This window comes from Balaenoptera borealis (genome assembly GCF_965194805.1).
Source record: "Balaenoptera borealis genome assembly, chromosome: 14".
In the NCBI taxonomy this organism is placed as follows: domain Eukaryota; kingdom Metazoa; phylum Chordata; class Mammalia; order Artiodactyla; family Balaenopteridae; genus Balaenoptera; species Balaenoptera borealis.
This window is the reverse complement of record NC_138875.1, coordinates 27,484,398-27,512,196: the sequence shown is the minus strand read 5'-3', so window position 1 is coordinate 27,512,196 and position 27,799 is coordinate 27,484,398. Positions and strand designations below refer to the sequence as shown.

Sequence of the window (27,799 nt, the reverse complement as noted above, 5' to 3'; positions counted from 1 at the left end):
GGTACATAGCAATTCATTACACTGTTCTCTACTTTTTATATATTTGAAAGATTATATAATAAAAGCTTTTTAAAATCCTGTACAAAAAGTCCATAGCACCACTTTTAAATAACATATCCATGTGCAAATTAAGATAAATCTGGGTTCACTTAATACAGTTTGGTTTAAGTAAGCCTAATCAGAAGAGCAGTTCATAAATAATGTCTAGAATAGTGCTGTCCAATGGAAATCTAATGCAAGCCACACATGTAATTTTTATTTTTCTAATAGCCATTCTTAAAAGTCAAAAGAAACAGGTAAAATTAATTTTAACAATATATATCATTCAATCCAGTATGTCCAAAATAGTATTCCAATATGTAGTCATCACAAATGATTACTGAGATATATTATTCTTTTGTTCATACTAAGTCTTGGAAACCCAGTGAGTACTTTACACTTAGAGCACATCATAATTTGGATGAGCCACATTACAAGGGTCTATCGTCACATATGCCTGGTGGTTACTGTACTGGACAACTCAGCTCTAGAACATATAACCAAGCATTTTTCAGGTTCCTGCACTACTCCGAATTGGAGGCAAAACAAAATTTGAAAGAACGGGGAAAAAAATTTGAAAGACGAGTAGAACGAATGAATTTTAAAAAGACCCTTTCTTTCCTTTGCATGTGTAGTGTGTGTGTGCAGTTAGCTAAATTTTCATAAGGATTTGTTAATAAAGGTCTTGAATATGCTGAATAAAATGGTAAATTAGCAATCTAACAAATAGAAAAATACTTCTTTAGCCTGTAAGCATCTGACAAAAAGAACAAAATAATGGTACTAGAACAATGAGTATAGCAATAAGATCTGTCCAGAAAACCAACTATCACCAGCTACACAAAATAATGGTATAGCATATATCTACACATCAAGAATAAAAGTGAAGCTACCAAGAAAGATCTCAGGGACATTAAAAAGGGAACATTACAAAAACTCTTTGCCAGTAAATTCAACTAGTTAGATGAAATGGAAAAATCCCTTTAAAAACATAACTTAAATATATGTATATGTATAGCTGATTCACTTTGTTATAAAGCAGAAACTAACACACCACTGTAAAGCAATTATATTCCAATAAAGATGTTAAAAAAAAAAAAACATAACAAAACTGACTCAGAAAAAAATAAAAATCTGTATCTGTTTAAAATTTTGAATTTGTTATCAAAACACAAAGAAAACCCTAGGCCCAGATGATTTCACTGGTAAACTCTATCAAACATTCAAGGAAGAATTATAGCAATCTTACAAAAATTCTTTCAAAAAACAGAAGAGGAGGAAATGCTTCCCAACTCGTGTTACAAGGCCAACATGACCCTAAAACCAAAACCTAACAAAGATATAACAAGAAAATAAAATTACAGATCAATATCTGTCATGAATATATATGCAAAAATCCTCAACAAAAAATATTATCAAATTGAACCTAACAATACATAAAAAGAATAATATACCATGATCAAGTTGTTTTTATTTCAGGAAACAATGATGGTTCAACATGTGAAAACCAGTCAATGAAGTTCAACACATTAACAGAAAAAAGGATAAAAATCATATGACCACCTCAATGGATGAAGAAAAAACAAGCAAATACCCATTCATGAAAAAAAAAAAATTCAGCACACTGGAAGTAGAAATTTCTCAGCCTACCAGAGAGTATAAATGAAAAACCTACAGCTACCATTATACTAAATGGTGAACTTTGGAACCCTTTCTACTATGAAAAGGAACAAGACAAGGATGTCCACTTTTACTAACTCTATTCCATATTGTAATGAAAAGCCTAGTGCAAAAAAAGAAATGATTAAAAAGAAAGAATCCTAATAAGAATTCCCAACAAAACAGAATTTAAAGAGTGTATTTTAAAATATATTTATGCTTTCACTGAAAGTCAGAAAATCACTAATTTTACCTGAAGAGGATGTTAGGAAGATGCATGAATTTCACTAACAAAAGTAGAATGTCCTCTGAAGTGAACCCATGTTTCAAATTATAAAAAAGACCAATAGGAAAATATGTTATCCATTGGCAGGTTGTCATCAAAACTTATCTTGTGTTCTTTACTTTGAGATGTCCCCAAAGGCTTGGTCCTTATCAACAACTATTCCTAACTCAGAGCAATATCCATACATCTACATACAGCACAAAGGACTGTTCCTCTCCTGCTGGGCCTCTAGAAAAAGTTACCTTCAGACACACCCCAGGTGTGTCAATAAAAATTTAGGTCCACAGCCACAGCTCATTCCCAGGCTCTGGAGCTAGGAGCTGATTTCAGACTAGCCCAAGGTCACAGCAAAAATATTCAAAGCCATCATATTCATCTGAAGGCAAGGGGGTTTGAATAAGTTCCTCCAAAAATGTCAGCAAGTTCACAGAACACAAAGGAACCATATATTTAAACAGAGAGTGGGGGCATCTTTTAAAAGATGTGCTCTAGGGGCTTCCCTGGTGGCGCAGTGGTTGAGAATCTGCCTGCTAATGCAGGGGACACGGGTTCGAGCCTGGGAGGATCCCACATGCCGCGGAGCAACTGGGCCCGTGAGCCACAATTGCTGAGCCTGCGCGTCTGGAGCCTGTGCTCCGCAACAAGAGAGGCCGCGATAGTGAGAGGCCCGCGCACCGCGATGAAGAGTGGCCCCCGCTTGCCACAACTGGAGAAAGCCTGCGCACAGAAACGAAGACCCAGCACAGCCATAAATAAATAAATAAATAAACAAATGTGGGGTTTAAAAAAAAAAGAAGCCCTTGTCTTTCTCTCTTTAAAAAAAAAAAAAAAAAAATATGTGCTCTAAAAAACATTATGGTTCTAATTTGTACACTTACTGTTAAGCATATTTCTGGGCACAATTTATTACTAAAAGTATTATGACCTAATTAAAAATGTAAGTGTGGCCAAACCCAGAAAAACACTTGTCAGATAAAGGTCATGAACTCAATCAAACTGAAAGAATCATATGACCCACTGTAGACTTCTTTGGAAATCAATCCATTAGATGATCACTAAAAAAGGAACTACCAAAAACTTGCTGTCTGCAAATGAAAACCCCTTCATCTCAATATAATTGTATCCCAGTGGGATACAATGTTTACTTAAATAGAAAAAGTACCATGTACTGCTGCTATGGAAAACAGTATGGTGCTTCCTCAAAAAAATTAAAAATAGAATTAACATATGAACCAGCAATTCTACTTCTGAGTGCATACCCAAAAGAATTTAAAGCAGAGTCTCAAAGAGACATTTGTACACTCATGTTCATTGCAGCATAATTCAAATAGCCAAAAGATACAAGCAACCCAAGTTCCATCAGCAGATGAATGGATAAACAAAATGTGGTATATACATACAATAGAATATTATTCAGGCTTAAAAAGGGAAGAAATTCTGACACATGTTATAACATGCATGAACCTTGAGGTCATAATACTAAGTGAAATAAGCCATACAGAAAGGAACAAATACTGTATGATTCCACTTCTATGAGGTACCTAGAGTAGTCAAACTCAAAGAGACAGAAAGTAGAGTACTGGCTGCCAGGAGCTGGGAAGGAATGGGGAGTTAGTTTTTAATGGGTACAGAGTTTCAGTTTTACAAGATGAAAGAGTTCTGTGGATGGATGGTGGTGATGGCAGGTAACAAAACAATGTGAGTGTACTTAATGCCACTTAACTGAAAAATGGTTAATACCGTGTGTTTCATGTTGTGTATAATTTACAATTAAATTTCGTTTAATGTAAAAAAAAATATATATATATACTTTGCCAAGTAGAGCATGATATATCATGTATTCTTCATTTAGAAAAAAATATGTCTCATAAACCAATCTGTCACTGAATCTGCTCACTCATGAATGTGATGAAGTATTAGCAGTTATCAGTCATCTACCCTACAGGGGTGATGCAGTGACTATAAGATAGAGAGGCCCTGTGCAAACATAAGCCCAGAGAAAGACACTATAACTTTAAACATTCCTCCTGAAGTTATGACACATGACCACCTGCCATTAGAAAAATTCACTCATTACAGCCTTATTACAGATGATGAAGAAAATCTTCAGTAAGTGTATGTTTTTAAAAATGATACACTCATACAATACTACTTGGCCATGGATGAACCTGGAAAACATTATGCTAAGTGAAAGAAGCCAGTCACAAATGACCACATATTTTGTAATTCCATTTATATAAAATGTCCAGAATAGGTAAATCTATAGAGACAAAGTAGACTGTGGTTGCTCAGGGCTGGAAGTCTGACAGCTAAATGGTATGTGGTTTCTTTCTGAGGTGATGAAAATGTTCTAAAAATAACTGTGGTGATAGTTACACATATGTGTGAATATACTAAAAACCACTGACTTGTACACTTTAAAGAGATGAATTGTATGGTATGTGAATTATATCACAATAAAGCTGTTTTTAAAAACTACACAAAGATTACTAAAGGGATTGTGACAAATGACAGAACTAAACGATATACATCCAGCTCAACTTAAATTAGTTCTAATTTTGTTTTTGATTGATTTAAAGCAAGCTTTCTTTCCAAATCAGAGCTGTTTCTTCCAAGGAAAAAACATAAGAATTATGAAGGCAAAACAAAATTATGAGATAAAAACTATGAATTAACTATAAGCTATAATTAAAGTAAAAACCTGTCACTGAAGGAGGTGCGAAGGTCACTTTGAGGAGATTAAGAGAAACAACCCACAGTTTTTTATAAGCAGCGGCCAACCCCAAGCAGGCACAGTGAACCTGAGACACAATAAATATTTTCTTCACCCTGTTGTGCCCGTGTGACTCAGTCATCCCAACGACCTTACTATTTTTCCCACTGCTCCAATACTCCAGGGTTTAAATGAACAACAACAACAAAAAAAAAAAAAAAACGGAAACAAACAAAATCAGTGTTCTTACCATTCCAACCTGGTCAATGGTGTCTTGAACTCTATCCAGAAGGACAGAAGTTATCTCAGGGTGAACAGCTGTGATGGCCCCTAAAAGCTCTCGACCAACCTTCGAAAAAGTTTCTCTGGTGGACAGGGTGACATAAGATACCTAAAGTGGGAGGGGGGGAAGATGGCATTTTTAATACCAATTTATCACTAAAAAACCTTTCCATGCTTTATTTAGGAGGTTTTCAAGTAAAGTAGAAAGAATCTCAGATGAAGCCTTGGCTCACACCATGTACAAAAAGATGTCAAAACTTCAGAGAGCACAACTTCAGAGAGCAGAGTGTCTGGAAGGTGGGGGAAGAGGGCATGGAGGAGAAAAGCAACGGTTTAACAATGACTTTAAGTGCTGGATTCAGAAAGCACTCCCAGAGTCCTCAGAGCAATTAAGTAATCCCTCTATATTAAAACTTTTCTAAATTTAAGGAAACCAATAACATGATGAAAATCAGAATGCATTTCATGGAAATATCTACTCTCTCCAAAAAAAAAAAAAATGTGATCCTCAATTACAAGAGCTTCTAAAATATCAATGTTTACCAACTCTTCTTAAACAATGGGTTCGAAACTACAGGTTACAATCCAATCATGCCAATGGCCAGCAGTTTTTGGTTTTTCTTAATACAATGGAAGAGAACAGAAAAATAAGAGAGTAGAATAAAACAGAACAGAAAAATATGAGAGTGCATCACAGTAAGATTAAGTACTGCTTCAATTTCACACATGTGTGTACACACACACACAGAGGATCAGAATGTAGTTTTTACCGTGAGAACTGGTCAAAACACTTGAAATATCACTCAAGAGCATAAATATTACTTTAGCAATGGATCTTGAGAATGCCATTCAACACATGTGAAAATATACATCCTCCTCTCAATTTTTACAGACAATGAAGATAGTTTGGAATTCCAGATCCATCTAGGCCTTAATCTCATGCATGGTTACAAAGTACAAGAATAGGAACAGCTTAATAGGATATTTGATCCTGGTAAAGAACTTTAGATTACCCAGTTCTGTCATTCTCAAACTGGAGTATTGAGGGGAATGATAATAAATCTTCAAATATAATTTTACTTAAATTTGGAGGAAATTTTTTTACGAAGATAAACAGATAAATGACAGCCTACAGTGAAAATGTGTATTTAAAAAATATATATATATAAAACTCCAAATAATGTTTTGGCAACCATGTGAGTTATGTCCCTCAACTCATGGGGTCCAAAGTTCACTCTCTTCCACCATTAGAGATGGCTCAGCGAAAAAGTGAAGAAAGCAAGGATCTCATCCCAACCTATCATTTTACAGATGAAGAAACTGAAGCCCAGAGAGGTAAGGTGTCTTTTCTGATGTGAGATAGACAATGAGCAGCAGAGCTAAAACAGAGCCAGATCGTTTAACTCTAGGTTCAGTACTATTTCCACCATCTCATTTCAATTGGCTGGGAAGCCAGGTTTCCATGTTCCTCGCAGGGTCAGACGAGTGGAAGTGAGGGGGGCGGGTCCGGGGCAGAGGGAGAGAAAAGTATAGAAACTACAAATGTCAGGCAGTGCCTGACTGTCTGTTCCTTACCAAAACTCATACATCAAATGACAAGAGATAGCAGGGGGAAATGGAATGGGTATGATTCATATTTTCAGTACTCCTTAGAGATGATCTCCTTCCACAAGTGCAGACAATACAAGATTGTCACATTTTTTTTAAAAGCAATCCCAAAAGAATCAATGGATGGACAATCCAAAAGAAAATGTTTTTAGCTGCTTCCTAAAACTTAATATTCTAACCTCATATATCTCCAGAACAATAATTTTTATGAAGTCTTCATCCACATTGGTTCTTCTGGCCTGAGCCATCTGAGCAAAAGTAGTTAGAAGGCAAATCTCTTCCGAGCTATTCATGGAAGAAAGACACTTCTCAAAGTTCACAAAATGTTCTGGGTCTACAAGTTCAAGAAAATTAAAGTGGGGAGAGAATAAACATATATCACTTTAATTACTCCTCTAAAGAGAAAGAAGATATAAAATTAAAAGACATTAAGAAATATTTAAAGATACCAAACATCTTTGTTCCAGAATGGATTTCTATAGGCATCAGGAAGAAGGCTGGGCCAGATGACATTCCAACTCTAATATAATGTTGCCTCAGGAATATTTAACAAGCTTCTGTTTCCTCATCTGTCTCAAAAGTTTATTTAAGATCAGATGCTATGTGACTGGTGAAGTGCTTTGTCAACTGCAAAGCACTGTTACTATCACTAGACAAGACATCCTCAACAGCACACTTGAAGCTACTTGGTAGCTGTCAGCCAAATGAATGACAACCCTATTAATGGAAAACTGCTAAGACTAGCAAACTACTCAGTACCAACATGGCATTCCACACAAAAAAATATTTGCTTATAAATGGAAATTCAGGGCAAGATATTAGCTATAATCATGACTGAAATACTGATGAATATGATTAACAATATCTATGTTTTGCCTATCCCTCAGAGAATGCTCTGTAAGCAATATTACATTTTGTCACTAGAGGGCAGTCTTGATTATCAGCTTTGCCATATGTGACAGAAAACTAAATGCTGCAAAGGCAAAGTTGTGTAGAGGGAAGAAAATAGTCTGTTTAAAAAATATATTCCCAATGGAACTTTTCACAGAAAGAAGGCAACAAGCCAACAATTCCTTTGATATGTTTACACATTTGAGAAATCAAAGGTAGTTCATCAAATTTCCAGTATTTTCAAAATAACTCCATGGGGCATTTACCAACCGAATTTTCATTTCCTATCCCTAAATTGGGTTTACAATAGAATTTACTATCCAGAGCATTTGAAGAATAATGGAAATTGGAATCATCATTCTAGTAAGTCAAACGACAAAGCAGTCTTAAATTTCAAAATGATTACACATGAGTACAGAGTAAAACATTCTCTCTCAGTCCTTCTAAAAGCAAAAAGAATAAAGCCAGGAAGAGAAAAGGCACACAAGGTAGGAAAGGTGGATGCTGCGTATTTGGGCTGTACCTTGGAGGCGCTTCTTACACTCGGCAGGCAGGAGGGCAGTACACAGCTTTTCCAGATTCCCGCTCCCCACCTGGTGCATGAGGTAGAAGAGCTTCCAGAGCATCTGAACAGACAGTGTCCCGAAGGGCATTTCCGACATAAACAGCCAAATGCCAAGTCTGCATGTTTTCAGAAAAGCAGGAATAATTTTATGTATCAGTCAACTTCACCATACTGAGAAAGTAGACAAAAAAATTCTTAAATTGTTAAATCACACTACAGCAATTTTTCTACCATGCTTCAGTCATAAACACCCAGAGAATGGATAACAATAACAGCAAATACACATAAAGCACTTAGTCTGTGCCAGGCCCTGTTCTATCACCACATCATCTATTTATCAGCTCATTCCATCCTCACTATAACCAAGGCAAGCACTATTATTGACATTATCCCCAATTTACACATGAGGCTACTAGAACACACAGAGGGTAATAAGAGGCAGAATTGGGTGCTGAACCAAAGATCCTTTTAAGATCCGGGCAACAGAGAGGCTGCTTAGACTGATGTATGTATGTGCCTGAGCATGTGCACAGGTACATGTGTACACACAGAGACACGTGCAGTTGGGGGCTGGGGGGAGAAGGGGAATCAAAAGCCCTCCGTGACTCCTCACTCATCACCAAATGAAGTTCAAACTCCTTTAAGCTCCAAGTTCAAAGGCTTCCACAAAATAGCTCAGACCCATATTCCCAACCACAGCCCTCTCTGCATTCATATAGACCACTCCTGGACAAGTCTGGAGAGAACTCCCCAACTCCAAGCTGCCATCCCTCCATTTGTGAACCCTCCCGTAATGTCCTCCTCAGCACTATTATGAAATTCTAACCATACTTGACTATGGCATTACCCTTTTATCAGTGTTTCTCACACCATAGTGGGCAGAAAAATCCCCTGAGACTTTGTGGAAAATGCAGAATACTAAGGCCCCCCTAAGAGATTCTGAGTTTGCAGGTCATAGCTGGGGCCCAAGAATCTGCACTTTTTTACAGTCACCCCAGATGACTCAGACTCAAGTGGTCCTTAAACCGCACAGTGAGAAACATAAATGTGTAATTTATGTACACATACTAGTGTACAGCAATTTGAGAGCAGAAACCAAGTTTTTGCATAAACCAGTGTGTAACCCTGAATCTTTTTTTTTCATTACCCAGGACCTAAACCAGTATCTCAAAAACAATCAGTACTCAAAAAATGCTTAATAATATTTTGTTATATGAATTTTATCTCAATAAAAAAATCTAAAAAAGAAAAACAGGGAGGTACTCAAAACTGTTGCTGTATTTTGGGCAAAACTATAATTTAACCAATTATAAATAATGTTTATTAGGAAAAAAATAAATTAAATAGTGCATGCTTAACCCATGTCTGCGGCCCACCAGGCCACTAGTGGTCCGAACCACCACTGACCTCGACTCTGAAAAGCAACAGCTAGATAACTGAGCCAGAGTTAAAGAAACTTCTCTAAGTTCAAGTGGGTCAGGCTTCTCTCTTATTAAATAATTATCCCAACGCCTCACATGGGACTTGATGTTCTTGTATAAAGGATCCCAAAATAATGAGGCCTTAAAAGTAATGTCATAAGACAGTAAATATTTCCAGCTACAAAACTTCCTATATGGCAGACATGAAGTAAGTCTGGCTTAGGTCTTTGTTGTCTATCTTTTGGTTTGGGTTTGTTTTGTTTTAGGTTGGGGGAATAGCTACTGTCAGAAATTTCCACTGGAGCGCCAAATAAATATAAATTTCATGGCTTTAAATACCTGGTTCTCGTATGATGTATTTCTAAAATAAACTATACTCAAGAACAATAGCTCTCAGCATTTTCAAATTTAAAACAATTATCTGTGTGAATTACATATATAATATTACAGGAGGGGCTCACAACTCAGCGTATAGGACCTAGTAAGGAACCAGAGAATTTCCTCTAGAAAAGCTTTGCCTCTCAGCTAAACAAACACAAGATCGGGTGACAGGAGATCAGAGATGGAAGACGTTTCCCGAGCACCAGGCCAGCTTCAGTGAGCAGGTGCTACTGCGTTGAACCCCTGGCAGAGTTCTGCACAGGATTTGGTACACCTTGTGAGACCACCAAATTATGGACAAGAATAATCTAAAGATAAATTTCTAAGCCCAAGTTCTCTTTATCTTAGACCTACACCTTCTGAGTGCCTAAGAGTAGTTTTAAGACTTAGAGTCCTGACCTTTCTCTGAATCAGCAGTTTTTCTGTTCCTCACCTGAAACTACACAAAAACAACCACCACCTACATTTGAGAAATCCTTTATGGTTTAAAAAGTCTTTCCACATATGATTGCATTTCATCCTTATACCCATGAGGTCGATGGGTAGGATCGCCATCATCATCTCCACTTTATAGATGAACAAAGTGAGGCCACAAATATTAAGTGACTTGCCCAAAATAACAGTCTTGGCAGACCAGTACTCGAACCCACTACACAACACACATAAATAAGGGGCTGATTCTTCCAATCCAAGAACATGGTATATTTTTCCATCTGTTTAGGTCATCTTTGATTTCTTTCATCAGCGTTTTATAGTTTTCTGAGTACAAGTCTTTCATGTGAAAATGACTATACTACGCAAAGCAATCTACAGATTCAATGCAATCGCTATCAAACTACCAATGGCATTCTTCACAGGATTAAAACTAAAAAGTTTACAATTTGTATGGAAACACAAAAGACCCCAAATAGCCAAAGCAATCTTGAGAAAGAAAAACAGAGCTGGAGGAGTTCAAACTATACCACAAAGCTACCGTAATCAAGACAATATGGTACTGGCACAAAAACAGAAATATAGATCAATGGTACAGGATAGAAAGCCCAGAGATAAACCCACGCACATATGGTCACCTAATTTACGACAAAGGAGGCAAGAACATACAATGGAGAAAAGACAGCCTCTTCAATAAGTGGTGCTGGGAAAACTGGACAGCTACATGTAAAAGAATGAAATTAGAATACTACCTAACACCATACACAAAAATAAACTCCAAATGGATGAAAGACCTAAATGTAAGACCAGACACTATGAAACTCTTAGAGGAAAAACACTCTTTGACATAAACCACAGCAACATCCTTTTTGACCCACCTCCTAGAGTAACGGAAATAAAAACAAAAATAAACAAATGGAACTTAATGAAACTTAAAAGCTTTTGCACAGCAAAGGAAACCATAAACAAGAGGAAAAGACAACCCTCAAAATGGGAGAAATTATCTGCAAATGAAACAACAAAGGGTTAATCTCCAAAATATACCAACAGCTCATGGAGCTCAATATCAAAAAACAAACAATCCGGGCTTCCCCAGTGGCGCAGTGGTTGAGAATCTGCCTGCCAATGCAGGGGACACGGGTTCGAGCCCTGGTCTGGGAAGATCCCACATGCCGTGGAGCAACTAGGCCCGTGAGCCACAACTACTGAGCCTGCGCGTCTGGAGCCTGTGCTCCGCAACGAGAGGCCGTGATAGTGAGAGGCCCGCACACCGCGATGAAGAGTGGCCCCCGCTTGCCACAACTAGAGAAAGCCCTCGCACAGAAACGAAGACCCAACACAGCCAAAAATAAATAAATTAATTAATTAATTTAAAAAAAAAAAAAAAAACAATCCAGTTAAAAAGTGGGCAGAAGACCTAAATAGACATTTCACCAAGGAAGATATACAGATGGCCAAGAGGCACATGAAAACATGCTCAACATCACTAATTATTACAGAAATGCAAATCAAAACTACAATGAAAAACTACTACCTCATGCCAGTCAAAATGGCCAGTATCAAAAAATCTAGAAACAATAAATGCTGGAAAGGGTGTGGTGAAAAGGGAACCCTCCTGCACTGTGGGTGGGAATGTAAATCGATACAGCCACTATGGAGAACAGTATGGAGGTGCCTTAAAAAACTAAAAATAGAACTACCGTATGACCCAGCAATCCCACTACTGGGCATATACCCTGAGAAAACCATAATTCAAAACGAGACATGTACCACAATGTTCATTGCAGCTCTATTTACAATAGCCAGGACATGGAATCAACCTAAGTGTCCATCGACAGATGAATGGATAAAGAAGATGTGGCACATATATACAATGGAATATTACTCAGCCATAAAAAGAAATGAAATGGAGGTATTTGTAATGAGGTGGATGGAGTTAGAGTCTGTCATACAGAGTGAAGTAAGTCAGAAAGAGAAAAACAAATACAGTATGCTAACACATATATACGGAATCTAAGGAAAAAAAAAAAAAAAAGGCCATGAAGAACCTAGTGGCAAGACGGGAATAAAGACACAGACCTACTAGAGAATGGACTTGAGGATATGGGGAGGGGGTGGGGTGAGATGTGACAGGGTAAGAGAGTGTCATGGACATATATACACTAACAAATGTAAAACAGATAACTAGTGGGAAGCAGCCACATAGCACAGGGAGATCAGCTCGGTGCTTTGTGACCACCCAGAAGGGTGGGATGGGGAGGGTGGGAGGGAGGGAGATGCAAGAGGGAAGAGAAATGGGAACATATTGTATATGTATAACTGATTCACTTTGTTATAAAGCAGAAGCTAACACACCATTGTAAGGCAATTATACTTCAATAAAGATGTTTAAAAAAAAAAAAAGAAATGAAATTGAGTTATTTGTAGTGAGGTGGGTGGACCTAGAGTCTGTCATACAGAGTGCAGTAAGTCAGAAAGAGAAAAACAAATACCATATGCTAACGCATATATATGGAATCTAAAAAAAAAAAAAAAAATTGCTACTGATGAACCTAGTTGCAGGGCAGGAATAAAGAGGTGGACATAGAGAATGGACTTGAGGACATGGGGTGGGAGGGCGAAGCTGGGGCGAAGTGAGAGTAGCATCGACATATATACACTATCGAATGTAAAACAGTTGGCTGGTGGGAAGCAGCCGCATAGCACAGGGAGATCGGCTCCGTGCTTTGCGATGACCTAGAAGGGTGGGATAGGGAGGATGGGAGGGAGGCTCAAGAGGGAGGGGATATGGGGACATGTGTATGCATATGGCTGATTCACTCTGGTGTACAACAGAAACTAACAGACTACTGTGAAGCAATCATACTCCAATAAAGATCTATTAAAGATGCAAAAAAGATAAATAAAAATAAGGGGCTGAGACTATGAGGCCCATGGCAAGAGTGTCAACAGCTCAGAAGGCAGCAGAAGTAGGGGGTGGGGGGTGGGCAGCAGTTCATGAGTGGAGCCGGGTGGGGCGGGAGGCCACTCATCTCCTCTCGGAGGGCACAGTGCTGCAGCAGAACCTGCTCCCACACTTGGCCAGGAGCTCAGGGAAGATAGTGCAGGGTGAGCTGCCATGCCCCCACCTCTGCTTCAAATGAATCCTAGGCTGTAAGCAGCAGCAAAGACGGCATGATCAGAACACAGCCAAGACAGGGGACCCGGACCCAAGATAGTCCTAGACCTTGAAACCCACAGAGTGAGACAACTTGCACAATGTACTGAGTGCCTACTCTGCCTCACTGGGGGCACTAGAGTTGGGCGTGAAATACAATTCATCCCCTGGTCAAAGTTACCTCAAAAGTTCAGGAGAAACTGAAAGAAACCTGAAAGAGAGATCATTTCAGGCAATACTACACAAAAGGAAACTAAAGCCCAAGAATTAAGCCAAGATAAGAAATAGATGAAATACATTGACACTATTGTAAGAGTTCTATTTCAGTCAATGACTTTCACTCCAATCTTTCTTACTAGCCAGGGAGCTATTTCTCAACAATTATCATCATACTTCTTACCTTTTGGCTTTCAGCACATGTAGTACAGCTCTCAAAAAGAGCTCATCAAACTCAACCTGTAGTTTCTCCACAGAGTAGGGCTGCAGGGCCAATCCCGAGCCTTGGTTGTGGCTCACATACTGGGCCCAGTGGTCACTCACATAACCAAGGATCATCCTGAGAGTGAGGAAAGACAATGCAGCACTTGGCATGAAGGCACTCAGCACCAGCATCTTTACATTACATTTGCAGCATTACTTTATTCAACACGTATTTATTGAGCACTCACTATCTTCTAGGCTCTAAAGTGGACGCAATGGAGGGAAAAAACCCTACTCTCATGGAGCTTACATTTAGTGGAGGGCAAACAGACAATAAACCAAATAAAGTAAAATATGCAGTCTGTCACATGGTTATAAATGACTCTGAGAAAAATCAGTAGGAGAGGGAAATGAAGTTTCCCTGGAGTGTGGCGGAGGAGGGGCCTCACTGAAGAGGGACACGTGAGTAAAGACTGGACACAGTCTCAGGACTACCTAAGGGAAGGACATCCAGGTAGAAGAAGCAACCAGTGCGAAGGCTCCGAGGGGTGGTCGGTATGTTGGAGGAACAGCAAGGCAGCCAACGTGCTAAGGCAAAGTAAGTGAGGGAGAGAATGGCTGAAGAGGAAATTGAAAAAGTGACAGGAAACCAGACCATGAAGGGTCCTGTAGGCCACTGTGAACACTCTGGCTTTTACTCGGAATGAGACTGGGAGCAGCAGGGTCTGAGCAGAGGAGTGATATGAGCTGAGTCGTGATTTACAAGAAACACTGGTGGCTGTTCTGAGAATAAGCTGGGGCTGGGGTGCGCAAGGGAGCAAGGGCAAAAGCAGGAAAACAAGTCAGGTGGCTGTTGTGATAATCGGTGAGAAATAGCTAAAGATGAACTATGGTGGTAGCAGTGAACATGGTGAGAAGAGGCTGGATTCTAGAAATAGCATGTTTCATTGATTCAAAGGATGCACACCTTTCACGCTTTAATCTCTACAACTGGAATGTCATTAAAATTGATGACATGTCGTCATTTGGCAGCATTTTTTCTTTCTTAGTGGTGCACAAAATATACCTTAGGTTTGATGAAAGATGGTGTTTTGAAGGTAGAGATGACAGAACTGACCATCAGACTGGGTGTGGGGTGTAAAAAGAAAAGCCAGGGATGTTGCCAGTGCTCTGGCCTGAGCAACTGGAAGAATAAAGTTGCCATTTACTGAGACTGAGAAGACTGTGAGAGGAGCAGTTTGAGAGGTGGGGAAAGAGGGCCCATTTGGGGATTATTAAACTATAATGATCATGAGTCAGCCAAGTGGAGGTGCTGAGTGGGCAGCTGGATATACAAGCTTACAAGAAAGGTAGAGGCTGGAAACAGATCTCGGAATTTTAACTGTATTTAGATGATATTTAAAGACATTAAAATAGATGGAATCCCAAGAAGCAAGTTTGGATAAAGAGGTCCAGGGATGAAGCCCTGAGGCATTCCAACATTAAGAAGTCTGGGAGGTGAGAATGAAACAACCAAGGAGGCAGAAAATGAACAGCCAGTGAAACTGAGGAGAAACCAGGAGAACATGGTATCCTGGAAGTCAAGCAAAGAAAATGCTTTAAGGAAAAGTGACCAACCATGACAAAGGCTGCTGTGTGAACTGTGTGAGAGGTAAAGCAAGATGACAACTGAGGGGTGGCCATTGGATTAGTTAGAAGCACAAAGTTCATTAGCAACCTTCATTCTTCAGAGCTATTTGGGTAGTGTTGGGGGCGAAAGCCTGACTGTGAAGAGTTCAAGAATTTCAGGGCATCCTCTATCATTTACCTGGCTTTATGAAGCTGAAGGATACGTATCTAAATAATTAAAGTCAATTATGTTTTGGAAACAAAAGTATGGGAGTGGGAGAAGTTTTACAGTTTTTTGGAAGTTTTCTTTCAAGGTAAGGAGGTTGGAAGAAATAGCAGTGTATTTATATACACTGTAAAGACAGAAAAATTGATGATACAGAAAAGAGGATACAAAATTAATTCAATGAAAAGCAGTGCATTTCTCAGAATTTACTCATATTTGATAGTAAAAACATAAACCTACCTTTCATGCAAATAAATGATAATGCTTTCCCAATTCAAATACAGTGGCCACTGATGAAATCTTTATAATTTTCTTTAAATGGTATTTTATAGAAATTACAATTACAGTAAATAAGAGAGAAAACAGAGAAATAATAATGCAAAAGAGCTACTGCCAATTTTCCACAGCTACACGACAATTCCCAGGCAAAAGCTAGGAGGTAGAAGAGAGTAAAGGAAGGGGAAAGACCCTGTATTTTCTTTGACCCCTTCTCTCTGGCCAAGTTCAACCCAGCAGCTGCTCTGAGGATCTTGACTCCAAGAACAACTGTCTAGCAAACCAGTTTGAGATTTGAGATAATTAACCAAATATTCTGACTGGAAGTATTTATTTTAAATTCCCAAGAGGTAGATGGGGAAGAAAAAAAATTCTTACTTTTATGAGAAATAAGACCTGAACTATACCACTACAATGCCCATCATCCCAATTATACAGTGTCTGTGACTGACCAGGGTGAAAGTTAACAGAAACAGACGAACCAAGAGCAGTATTACCTGATCATATAACCAATTCGCTTGACAAACTGCCTATAGCGTGCTCTATTGAAGGTTTCTAACCCCACAGCCAGAAGTTCCACTAAGGAGTTAGCAAAGGCAAAAATTTTCATCATCTCTTGAGGTATTGTTGTTTCAGGTAAATAATCACCTAGAAGTTAATCAAAGAAAAGGAAAAAAATTATAATTACTATGGGAAAACACTGAAAGATATGGATGTCAGTATATTAATGAGGAAAGAAAGCCAAGATAGAGAATCCCCATTGCTCTGGCTCCTATGTCAATATAAAATGGGAAACTTGAGACAAAGTGCAAAATGAAAACCATTTATTAAAGCTGGGCTATGTGCAAGCTGGTCAACCTTATGCATGTAAGCACCAGGGAGGAAACTACAATCACAAGAGAAAGGAAGGAAGCCTCGCCACGGTGACGCAATCATCTCTGTATAGTACAGCCAGGCATGGGGAACCCGAATCAGGAGCCCGCACAAGACAAGACTTGATGCTAAGTTCCTGTGTTTGAGCTTGCCCCTACCACATTTTACATATGACAAAAGGAATTAGTCTACCTTTTGCTTTAAACCCAAGAAGATGTTGAAAGAGTTCATGAAATGGGAACTGTGATAGAAGAATAACCAAGTCATCTTCATTAAGGAGAATCCAACTAGTCTCAGGGTCTTCATCCTAAGGGAAAAGATGCAGAATCATATCAGCTGATTTGACCAGATGACACCATGGTCTAGAGTTACAGGAGCTGAATTACCACAGGTCTCAGTGGTACACGTGTGGTATTCTCATGAGTCCTCGTGGACTTCTCCTCCAGGACAGAGATTTATACTGTCAGTTCTATTAGATGACCTGTAAATCCCTTAAAATTGCAAGCACAATTTTATGTGTATCTGAGTCATATCCATTCTTCAGTGGCTGAAACCGCTCTCAATTAAATTTCCATCCCAAAGAAGATGAAAAATAATTCCTCTAGAATAGGGATCTTACTATAAATCTCAGTGATTTGACAACATCAATTAAAGAACCATTCACTAAGAGTCCAAGTTATTTTATCTACAAGCCTCTTCTTGCCCCAAAATTAAGGCCTACTGCCGCACTTAACTGACTTACCAAGAAGCAATTAGCATTTGCTATGGATAACCAAAGTTCTGTTGTCAATTAGTGTTGCTGAAAACAGGATAAAAATAACAGTGGTCATACACAGGGATCACATAGGGGAAATAGCTGGAGTTTTTTGTTTGATACAGAGCACTAAAGTCTCCTTAGAAACCAAATTGATTTGTGTCCTAAGATACGCTATATTCAAAAGGGAATACTGTAAAAAGATGCAGAGATTCTGAAAAATTATCACCTCAGTTTCAACAAGGGAGTAATGCAATTCATTCATAATTTCCTGAAGCCACTCATTTTTACCCTCTTACATGTCCTAAATGGCTAGCAAACAAGAGCCTCAGAAATTCTACCTAGAGCAGTCCTCAGCTCCAGCTGTACATCAGAATCAACCATGGAGGCTTTTAAACATTTGGATGTCTGGGTGTGGGCCAGGGCAAGGTTTTTAAGTTGCCCAGGTGGTTCTAATATACAGCCGGTGTCAAGAAACCACTGACATGGACGATTCACAGTGCCTTCCGCCCATGGCCTTTTCTGAGTCAACGGCAGAAACTCCCAGCATTCCCTCCCCAGGCTCTTGAATCCACTCAACATCCAGTGAGTGCTAACCAGGAGCCAGGCACAATTCCAGAGTCCTTAACGATTACCTGTCTTTAGGATTAAACGCAGGAAACCTACCAGAAAAAAAGACTTCTCTCTTAGGAGAAACCAGTCTTGGAAGAAAAAAAAACCTGCTCCATCACAATCTTTAGAAGACCCATTTGGGACTTCCCTGGCAGCCCAGGGGTTAAGACTCGGCACTTCCAACGCAGTGATGCAGAGGACATAGGTTCAATCTTTGGTCGGGGAACTAAGATCCCACATGCCGTGTGGCGAGGCCAAAAAAAAAAAAAAAAATACCAATTTGCACCAGCTCCTGAGAAGCTGTCTCCAGATGACTGTTCAATCTCTAGCAAAGAAGTCTGCATGGCCACATCATTTACCATCATCTCACCACCTCCTACAAGTCCCAGGACGAGCACAATGAGTGTGAAGGGGCTCCTGCTTCTGAATGAACACCTGGGTAAATACACAGACATGATCCCACAGCTGCCACGCTATCATTCCAAGGAGTGTCCACTGCAAACTTTCAACTCCTTTTGAAGAGAAGGGGTTTCAGTAAATTTAGTCCCTGGCCAACCTTGGACAAACACATCAAATCAGGATTTCGACCATAAAAACACACTAGATAGGGCCGATAACTAGCTGGAAAAAAAAAATGCCTTAGCAATACACTAACCACGTATATAGTAGAAAGAAAAGTCAATAAATGTTATCTTGAGAAACTGGGGGTTTTTTCGTTTGTTTTGTGGGGTTTTTTTGTTTGTTTGTTTGTTTTGGCCAATGTTGTGCAGCATGTGGGATCTTAGCTCCCTGACCAGGGATCGAACCCGGGCCCCCTGCAGTGGAAACGCAGAGTCCCAACCACTGGACCGCCAGGGGATTCCCAAGAAACTGGGTTTTGATCATTAAATTCTCACCAAAAACAGAAAATTATCTTCCATCTTTCAAATGAGAAGATCTAGATAAGAAGTTTGTAAGCGTTAAAGCAGAACCGTGGTAAGATACAGCTCTTTGTTATACAGACTCAGAGTAACTGTAGGTGAGACCTCAAGCCCAGAAAATTGTTGCTGCATAAAATAAAATCCTAATATAAAGTGTACATAATATGTAAACACTTCCAGGTTCCAGACTCTCCCAGCTGCACAGGGAGACGGTCTAGAGAAGGGTGGCAGTAGAGACACTGGCTCAGAGCACAGGCTCTGCATTTAATGACATGTGATTTGGGACAAATTCCCTCAACCCCACCCGCACCTGTTTCCTCATCTCTAAAAGGGGGATGAAAACAGTACTTGCCTCGTGGGGCTGTTGGGAGAATTAAATGGGCTAATACGTGAGAAGTGCTTAGAACGATACTTGGCACGTAAAAAGAAGAGCTCAGAAATGATTAATCAAAATGCTGTCGACATGACGAGTTACCTCTTCTCCTCCCTCATCTACTAGTGTCCACGTCCCCGATGCAGGCCCCGAGGAGGATGGATTCCGCTCACTGGGCTTCATGTGGCACAGGAACTCGGCTCGATTTCTAAAGGACAAGGGAAATCACTCCAATCACCTAAACATAAACACAGAAAGCCCACTGCGTGCATTCTGGATCATCTACTCGCCCTGAAGAAGAGTCAGACATCAACCCAACCTTCAAATGGTTTGAATTAGTAAATAAGAAATCATAACTGGCTAAAACTCAAGGAGACCAAAGCTTCGCTAATCGTGGTGTAGAGACCACAGCCATTCTGGGTCAATAATGATGAGGAACCGCAGAGAAGCAGTTACGCCAGCACAGTGCCCGCCCACAGCGGGGCCTCAGTACACCCAGGACCACACAGTACCTGAACTCTAACCAGCTCACAAAGTGTTCAGGAAACATGCTTTACTGAAAAAAAGGATAATCTGCAGGTAATGGAGAAGCTGGTTTAGGGGGAAAAGTACACCTAAACACCACGGGTAGGAGCAGCCCCTATATCCAGGCGGTGAGAGGGAGGAATCTGGGGGAATTCCTGCCAGCCAGGCTTTCACAAGGTGCTGGCTGGACCTGACGAGTCAGTGTAACCAGAGAAGTTTCTTCTCTGAGACCACCACCCAGTTCTCAGCTCTCTGCTCCTTCCTCTCTGGCCTAACTCTGAAAATTCATCCATTCCCTCCTTTCACCAGGAGCTCTCCTCCAAGACTTCCAGTTTCCAACCTGAGGGGCTCCAGTCCTGCAGCTCCACATGTCCACTGATAGTTGTCACTCGTACGTGTCCACTTGCAAACCCCAATGACCTCAAATTTTCCTCCTTACCCAACGGCTCTCCTTTCTGTCTTTTCAGTCTGTTGGGGCTGCCAACACCCTCTCAGTCACTCAGACTCAGAGTCTACAGAGTTAGGTCTGAGCCACCCTTGCCCACATTTTCTTATTTAATCAGCTACTTAATCCTTTCCTGGGAAGATGACCTTCCCATTCCCCACTTTCTCCTTCCCACTACCAGCACCAATTGAGGCTGGGGGCAGATAGGCTTTCCTGGATCAAGAGCCAGTGGTAGTAACACAGTTCAAGGTCACCTGTACACACCTCTGCCTTCTCCCCCCACTTAAGGATGTGCCCTCTTGATGCTGGATTCGGTTCCAGAGCCAGGAGAGCCAGATGTCTGCAACCGCAGACAAGTCAATGCAAGAAATGAAGCAAAAGCGCATCTTCTTCTGCCTCCAGTCCATCCTAATCTTCCTTAAATACAACTTTTACCCCTTTTCAAAAACCCTCAATTGCTACAAAGGCCAGACCATCTCAAGTATCTGTCTTAATTTCAAGGTCTTCTATAACCAGACTCACCCTAGTTGTTCATCTTTATTATCACCCCTCCCACACCCCTTCACTCCAGCCAAGCTGCTCTCCGAACTGCCCCCTGCACAGCTATCCTTCCCTGTACTGTGGGCCACTGCTCACTGTTCTCCCACCTACAGTGCCCTCCCTACTCCTCTCCTGCTGAAATCAGTTCCATTCTTCAAACCCAGCTCATCCACCTGGAACCCTCTGACTACTCCACTCTACTCTCTTTACTCTCTTCATTTCTACTGCATCAATCATAGCTTCACACAATTTAGCACTTGAATCTCTTTGACTGTGCTTTTTTTTTCCTCTGCCACTAAATCTCTCCTTCTAAGGAAGAGATCATCCTTTTTTTCTCCCCACAGCACCACAATGACATATATGACAGGAGTGGCAAATCCACTAAAAAGGAGGACCCAATAAAGTTAATCAGTTTAAAAAAAAAGCAGTTAAAAGGGTCACTTTGGGACAAAGGGTATTAAACCCAAAGAAAACCTGCAATGTTAAATTTTGGAATGCTGACTCTTCCCTTAGCAACTGTTTGGATCTGGGCAGTTTAGGAAGCCAGTTGTTTGACAGAACATTTTCATTTCTACTTCACGAAGCTCTTCCACACTTACTTGACAGGAGACATTAGCAGGGCAAGGGACTGCATAAAATGAAAGACCCCTGATGGGTTATTCAACACTTTGATCTGAAATCAGAAAAGGAAAAGGTATACTGTAGAAAACCAACAACCCAAGTATCCATAACCTTAGTTCACCAGAATTTTGACAAAGGGAGCTGTTAAGGAAACAAAGATGGAACTGGCACCTCATCCACAAGAGTGAGAACACCTGTGGGTTACCTGGCAGTACTGACTGGGCTGTACTCAGAGAACAGAGGTAGCTGAGCCATTTACATTAATTACCTGAAACAATATGGGTGGGAGGAGTATACTGCTATCTTAATCCAAAGGTAAATAAAAACAAAAAATCTTCCTTCTACCTAAAAAGATTCAAATTTCTTGCCACCAGAAATACTAAAGAAAAGGTAACATGGAGAATGACCTGGCATACATCTGGCTCATACCCACCTATCTGAGGGGTTGCTATGAGTAACAACACAACCCAAAGGCAAGCAGCAGAGACGCCTAAATTGATCGCACAGACCTGAGATCTCTGCTAATATTAAAGAACTTTGAGATGCTTGTGGCTTCTTTTTTATCTGTACCAACTGTAGTGTGAGATGGATTAATTTAGGACGTTGTGTTGAATATTACAGAAAAAAGTCCTAGCAAGCCTTACTGCACAGAAATTTTACATAATTAAATACTACTAAACCTACCAAGCCAGACTACAACTGAACTTTTGCAATTCCATCTTAATTTCATCAATTTTGGGTGGTCCAAGAAGTTGCAGCATAATAACTCCTACGAATACAGACTGGATATATCCCAATAATTTTATTTTAAATATCAATATTTTTAAAGTAGGCTTATTTTTTAAAGCAACTTCTTCAGGAAAAATGTTTAACAAAATCGCCTCCCATTCTCTTCAACATTAGAAGGCCATTCATCATACCTGGATGAAAGGAACAGCCCATTTACTAACACCAGCCGGGCATCGAAGAATATGGTTTAGAAGGAAGAGGTGATCTCCAGGACAGCCAACTCTTTGTAACACTGACACCTGAACAGTAAAGGATGTATAGTTTTACTATTTACAAAGACGAATGTTTTTAAGGGTCTAATGAAATCACTTATCCGATATTTAAATACATGTGATCTTTCAAAAGAGTAACCAGACATAAGATATACCACTGACTGGTTGAGTTTCTACCACAGAGGTACACAGAGGCCTACGAACCTATGAGCACTCTGATAAAAATATCATAAGTAGTTTCTCTGCAAACCCAATTTTTATTATCTGGCAAATTACAAATCACTAATGTTCCTGGCCACACGTGAATAGATATAAGTCAAGTAGTTTAATCTATTCCCAGTTTGTAATAGTTTCTCAAATCCAAGTAAGTATGCTTAGAACCTCAGCCCATATCTAAGAATGCTAGCATGAACCTAAAAAAAGCACCCAAGGCAGCTCCATTTAGAAACATAACCAGTAAACAACCTCTCCCCCTGTAACACACCTGATATCTTTCCTGAAGTTCCCAAATCCTGATTCCTTTTATTTCCCTTAAAAACATTTTTTTAAAGTATAACTAAGTACAGCATTAAACATAAGATGATAAAAAAGTGATATGAACAACTTTTAGCTCACATACCTATATTCTGAATATACATCTAGTCTTAAATTTAGCATGCTTCCCACATTTCCATTTCCTCCTAAGTCGAAGGCCAAAGATCATTTAACATAAACTTTATCAGACAGAAAAGCACTGTGTGCTTAATAATGCACTAGATAAGAATAACTTATTTCCACATGTCATGAGCAAAGAAAACATCACTAACATATTAAACAAACTAGCTGAAGAAGCTATTAAAGAAAAACCTATAAGGAAACAGGAGATAATTCTTAAATTATCAGGGAAATAAAGGACAGTATACTATGTCTATTTCCTTACCAATTTCTGCAGCCAGAGAAGAATATCATCATGGAACTGAGTATCTTCATTAACTCTCCTGGTGAACATGAATAAGACACTAATGCACTCCTTTAGCTGACACAGATCAGAGGGAATGCTTTCTACCTGTTTAGAAGCTATAAATTAAAAAGAGGATTAAATGAGTCCCATATAAATAGTATTTGTGGGAGAATTTTTAGTGTCTCTACTTAAAATAAATAAATAAGTAAACTATTTAAAATATTTAATTCAGATGAAAATCCAAGGAGAAAAGTTACATCAAAATATCTGAGTTTCTACTAAATACGTAAACCGAAAAAAGTATTTAACCTCGTGAAGTATTTCAAAGCAAGAAAAAATTAACTTCATCAAAATTTTTTATTTAAAAATCAGCAAATCTCTGGCCTAGCCCCAGCTCTCTGATTAGTTATGAAAACGATAAGGGGGAAGGATTTTTTTATTTTAAATGATCCTAGTATCTCTCCAAGAAATAAAAATTGCATAAGTAATACTTATCATATAGTAAAGGCTAATTTCTTTTTTTTTTTTTAATAAATTTATTTATTTATTTATTTTTGGCCACGTTGGGTCTTCGTTGCTGTGCACGGGCTTTCTCTAGTTGCGGCAAGCGGGGGCTACTCTTCATTGCGGTGCGCGGGCTTCTCATTGCGGTGGCTTCTCTTGTTGTGGAGCACAGGCCCTAGGCGCATAGGCTTCAGTAGCTGTGGCGTGCGGGCCTCAGTAGTTGTGGCTCACGGGCTCTAGAGCGCAGGCACAGTAGTTGTAGCGCACGGGCTTAGTTGCTCCGCGGCATGTGGGATCTTCCCAGACCAGGGCTCGAACCTGTGTCCCCTGCATTGGCAGGTGGATTCTTAACCACTGAGCCACCAAGAAAGCCCAAGGCTAATTTCTTAAAACCCAAAATAAGATGAAAAACTCAGAACATTATAAATGCTCTGATGAAAATTAAACACCCCAACAAAATGGACAAGCAAAAATAAAGTGCAACAGACAGAGAATGAAAAAGTATTGTGATTATTAGTTTTAGAATCAAAAACTATATTTGGACTTGAATTGGTAACGAGCACATAAATTAGGACAGTAAGAGACATTAATGATAAAAAGTAAACTTTCGGCTTCCTAGAGAAGCAGAGAATGACAGCCCACAGGGTAGGGAGACCTGGCACTGCTCCCAAGAAATGTTATTAAGGCAGATCTCAGTCCTATATTGGGGGAGGTAAGGTAAAACAGCAAGCACAAATTATCCCTTATAATATCAGCACACAGTAGATTCAACCAGATTGTATGCCTCAATTCTTTTTATATTTTAGACCACAAGAAAGAGTGAGACTTTCATTACTTACACACCTTGGCCTTCCTGATGAATTGCTAAAGATCTCAGAACAGCCGAACTATTGAGTAATGTGTAGATGTAAGACTCCACTTGCAACCGTGAGAGCACAGAAGTGTAAGAATGCAGCGCCAAGGTCTGGTGGAGGTGCTCAGATTTGGCATCAAACAGTTTTTTTAGCTCTCCCAGTGCATTTTCATTCATCTCCACTCTCTGGTAGCGATGATGGCCTGAAACTTTCACTTGATCAGCACAGATACCCTAGCAGTGGGCAAAAGGGTAAGATATGAAGCCAGTTACTCTTTGCTCTTGAAGCCTGTATACAATACACAGGCTTCGGTACCATCTTCAAAGAGCTTACAAATCACAGTGAGGGAACAATACTACCACGTAGAAAACAATAAAGCTACTATACAACCAGGTGCCAATCACAAAGGCATCACAAGTTCAGAGACGAGAAGAGAAACCCTAAAACGCAGTAGGTGGGGAAAGGTGCAAGAAAACAACAGAGCTTGTCTCTAAGACCCTCATGATTGATGACCTTACCTTCTACTTTATAAACACTGAGGTCAATGTGATATCCCTCAACTTCAAGAGACCTCAAAACATCTCTGTACTTAACCCTCACCATTCTTTGTGATTCTGCTCAAAACAAACCCCTCCTTTCCAATACTACCCCTCCAACTGTTTTCTTGATTCTATTCTCTCCTTTTCAGTATTTTCAAGTTTCCCTCTCCACAGGATCCTTCCTATCTACAAAGAGATACACAGGTCTCCAAGGAATGATGATTAGGGTTGGGGGAAATCACCCGTTTCTCCCTGACATCTCTTCCATCTTCCCTTCGCTGCTGAACTTGTCAAGAGTGGCCTTCTCTTCCTCGCCATCCCTCCCAGGCCACTATGCAATGGCTTTCCTGATGGCACCTTGGCCTCCCTAGGGTCACATCTTATTGCCTTCCCTATTTTCTCATTTCCTCTTGACCTCGTTCCATGGATCATCCTCCCCTTGACACTCTCTACCCATTAGATGTTCCTGGCATTATGCCTAAGGTCACAAGCTAAACAGCCCACGGGCTGAATCTGACCTCTAGACATGACTTGCTTTGGCCTCTACTGTGCATGAGTGAGTGAGTGAGTGAGAGTGTGTGTGTGTGTGTGTGTGTGTGTGTGTGTGTGGATTTAGTTGCCAACATTTACAAACCAGGATCCCTCACATAAAAATCCAGGTTTCTAGCTTCTCTTAGAAAAATATAAGATGTGGCAATGCTGAACCAATATAACCTCACAGCAACAATCAACTATAACACAAGAGCAGCTCCCCCTGCTGGACCAGGCGTGAGCTTACCCAGTGATCACCGTCCCACTCGACCTGTTTCACTTCTCCAGGTTACCTGCCTGGCGCCTGTGGGCACATGACACTATGACTCCTGCTCTCAATTACTATGGGCTAAGACAGGGTCAGTGGGTAAAAGGAGCAGACTCCAGACCTCAATGGCATCACAGGAATAGCAGCTCCACTGCAAATTCCCCAGGCTCCTGCAAGCTTTACAGAACGCTAGTCAATATACCTGTACAGACAACTGTTCCTCCTTGAAGTGCCACAGTCGACTTTTGGCATTTTGGCAATCAGACATCAGAGCAAGGAGCTCAGCTTCAGCCAGCAGCAGCTGCTTCCTACAGCGAGAGTAGTTCAAAAGCAACTCATAAAATTCATGCCTGTCCTGATGAGCCATGCTGTCAAATTCTTCTAAATATGACTCAACATTTTCCAGCCATGAACCAGGCTCAAAGACTTTTAGCTGTTCTTCAGTAAATGGTACTACTTCTGGTTGAGATGGGAGCTCCGGGTAGAGTCGCTCATTACGAAGCAAGGGTTTCACTGCCACCAAAGCCGGTACATACCCAGCAGTTTCAGCTGGCAACTGGGGATACAGTTTTTTCCCTCTAGGTGGCTGAAAAATGTCTTTGGCTTCACAAGAACTCTGCAAGCCAACATTTTGTAGCACCTCTGAAGAAAGACCCAAGGCTTCTTTGTCTTCTCTCCTATTCTGAGTATCTCTGACCTTCAAATTTTCCACTTCCTGCTGAATATAAGAAACATTAGATTGCAGTGTGCTTTCCAAAGGTCCACATTGTACCAGTTTATCTTCCTCCATTTCTGCAATGTTCTCGGGGGGTTCTACTTTGGTTCCGACATTGCCTCCAGGATCGACCTTCGGCTTGACTGCATCATCTCCAGCACAGGCTCTGATCTCCTCTCCCTCCTTTAGACTCTCTGTTTTACATGTCAGGGACTCTTCATTGCTTAGAGTTAAGGAGGTGAGTGGTACATCAAACATTTCACTCTCGTTTTGTCGACTAGCATCATTCTGGAGCTGGGAATCAGTTAACTCCTTTAGATGGTCTCCTTTGAATTCACAAGCTGGGGTAGGGACTTCCAGCTCTCTGGAGGTTTTTGGAAGGGAGCCTTCATCAGACTCTTCCCTCTGAAGGGTTTCATATTTCTTCTTTTCCTAAAAACAAGATTTATAATGTGAAATAATTTATAACAATAACTGATGCTTTCAACATGAGGAATTTTTAAATTGTATAAAAAATCTAAGTTCACTTCATAAGCAGTGTGCTTCATATTTCATATTATTCAATTTTGAGAATGCTGAATTTGGGAGATTCACTAGTCTAATCCCTACAGAGGAAGACATGAGAATGAGCAACAAATTATGATTCAAGAATGGAGAAGGAAAGTCTTAATTAGGCTGTTCTCCATTCTGCTAGAGGTTAAGTAAGAGAGAACAGTCTCCAAGTATCTTAGGCTTCAACAGGTTTGCATCCTGACAAACATATTTATTCAAATTTCAGGCAGAAAAAGTCAGGACAACTTGAGCAATGAAATAAATAACT

The 27,799-nt window shown here is 40.0% G+C and overlaps 1 protein-coding gene across 4 annotated transcripts in view; it reads right to left on the bottom strand.

The window, feature by feature from the left end:
* EPG5 (ectopic P-granules 5 autophagy tethering factor) overlaps positions 1-27,799 on the bottom strand; it is a 136,283-nt gene that overhangs the window by 95,705 nt on the left and 12,779 nt on the right. For all 4 annotated transcript variants that reach the window (XM_082353305.1, XM_082353306.1, XM_082353307.1 and 1 more), the window contains exons 2-13: positions 26,467-27,411; positions 24,916-25,159; positions 23,548-23,684; positions 22,548-22,655; positions 21,606-21,679; positions 19,599-19,704; positions 17,030-17,144; positions 16,462-16,612; positions 13,835-13,990; positions 8,002-8,159; positions 6,767-6,921; positions 4,948-5,088 (exon numbers count right to left, since the gene is read on the bottom strand). In XM_082353305.1, coding sequence (XP_082209431.1) covers positions 4,948-5,088; positions 6,767-6,921; positions 8,002-8,159; positions 13,835-13,990; positions 16,462-16,612; positions 17,030-17,144; positions 19,599-19,704; positions 21,606-21,679; positions 22,548-22,655; positions 23,548-23,684; positions 24,916-25,159; positions 26,467-27,411 — 2,490 coding nt within the window. The remainder of the gene's footprint in view (positions 1-4,947; positions 5,089-6,766; positions 6,922-8,001; positions 8,160-13,834; positions 13,991-16,461; positions 16,613-17,029; positions 17,145-19,598; positions 19,705-21,605; positions 21,680-22,547; positions 22,656-23,547; positions 23,685-24,915; positions 25,160-26,466; positions 27,412-27,799) is intronic.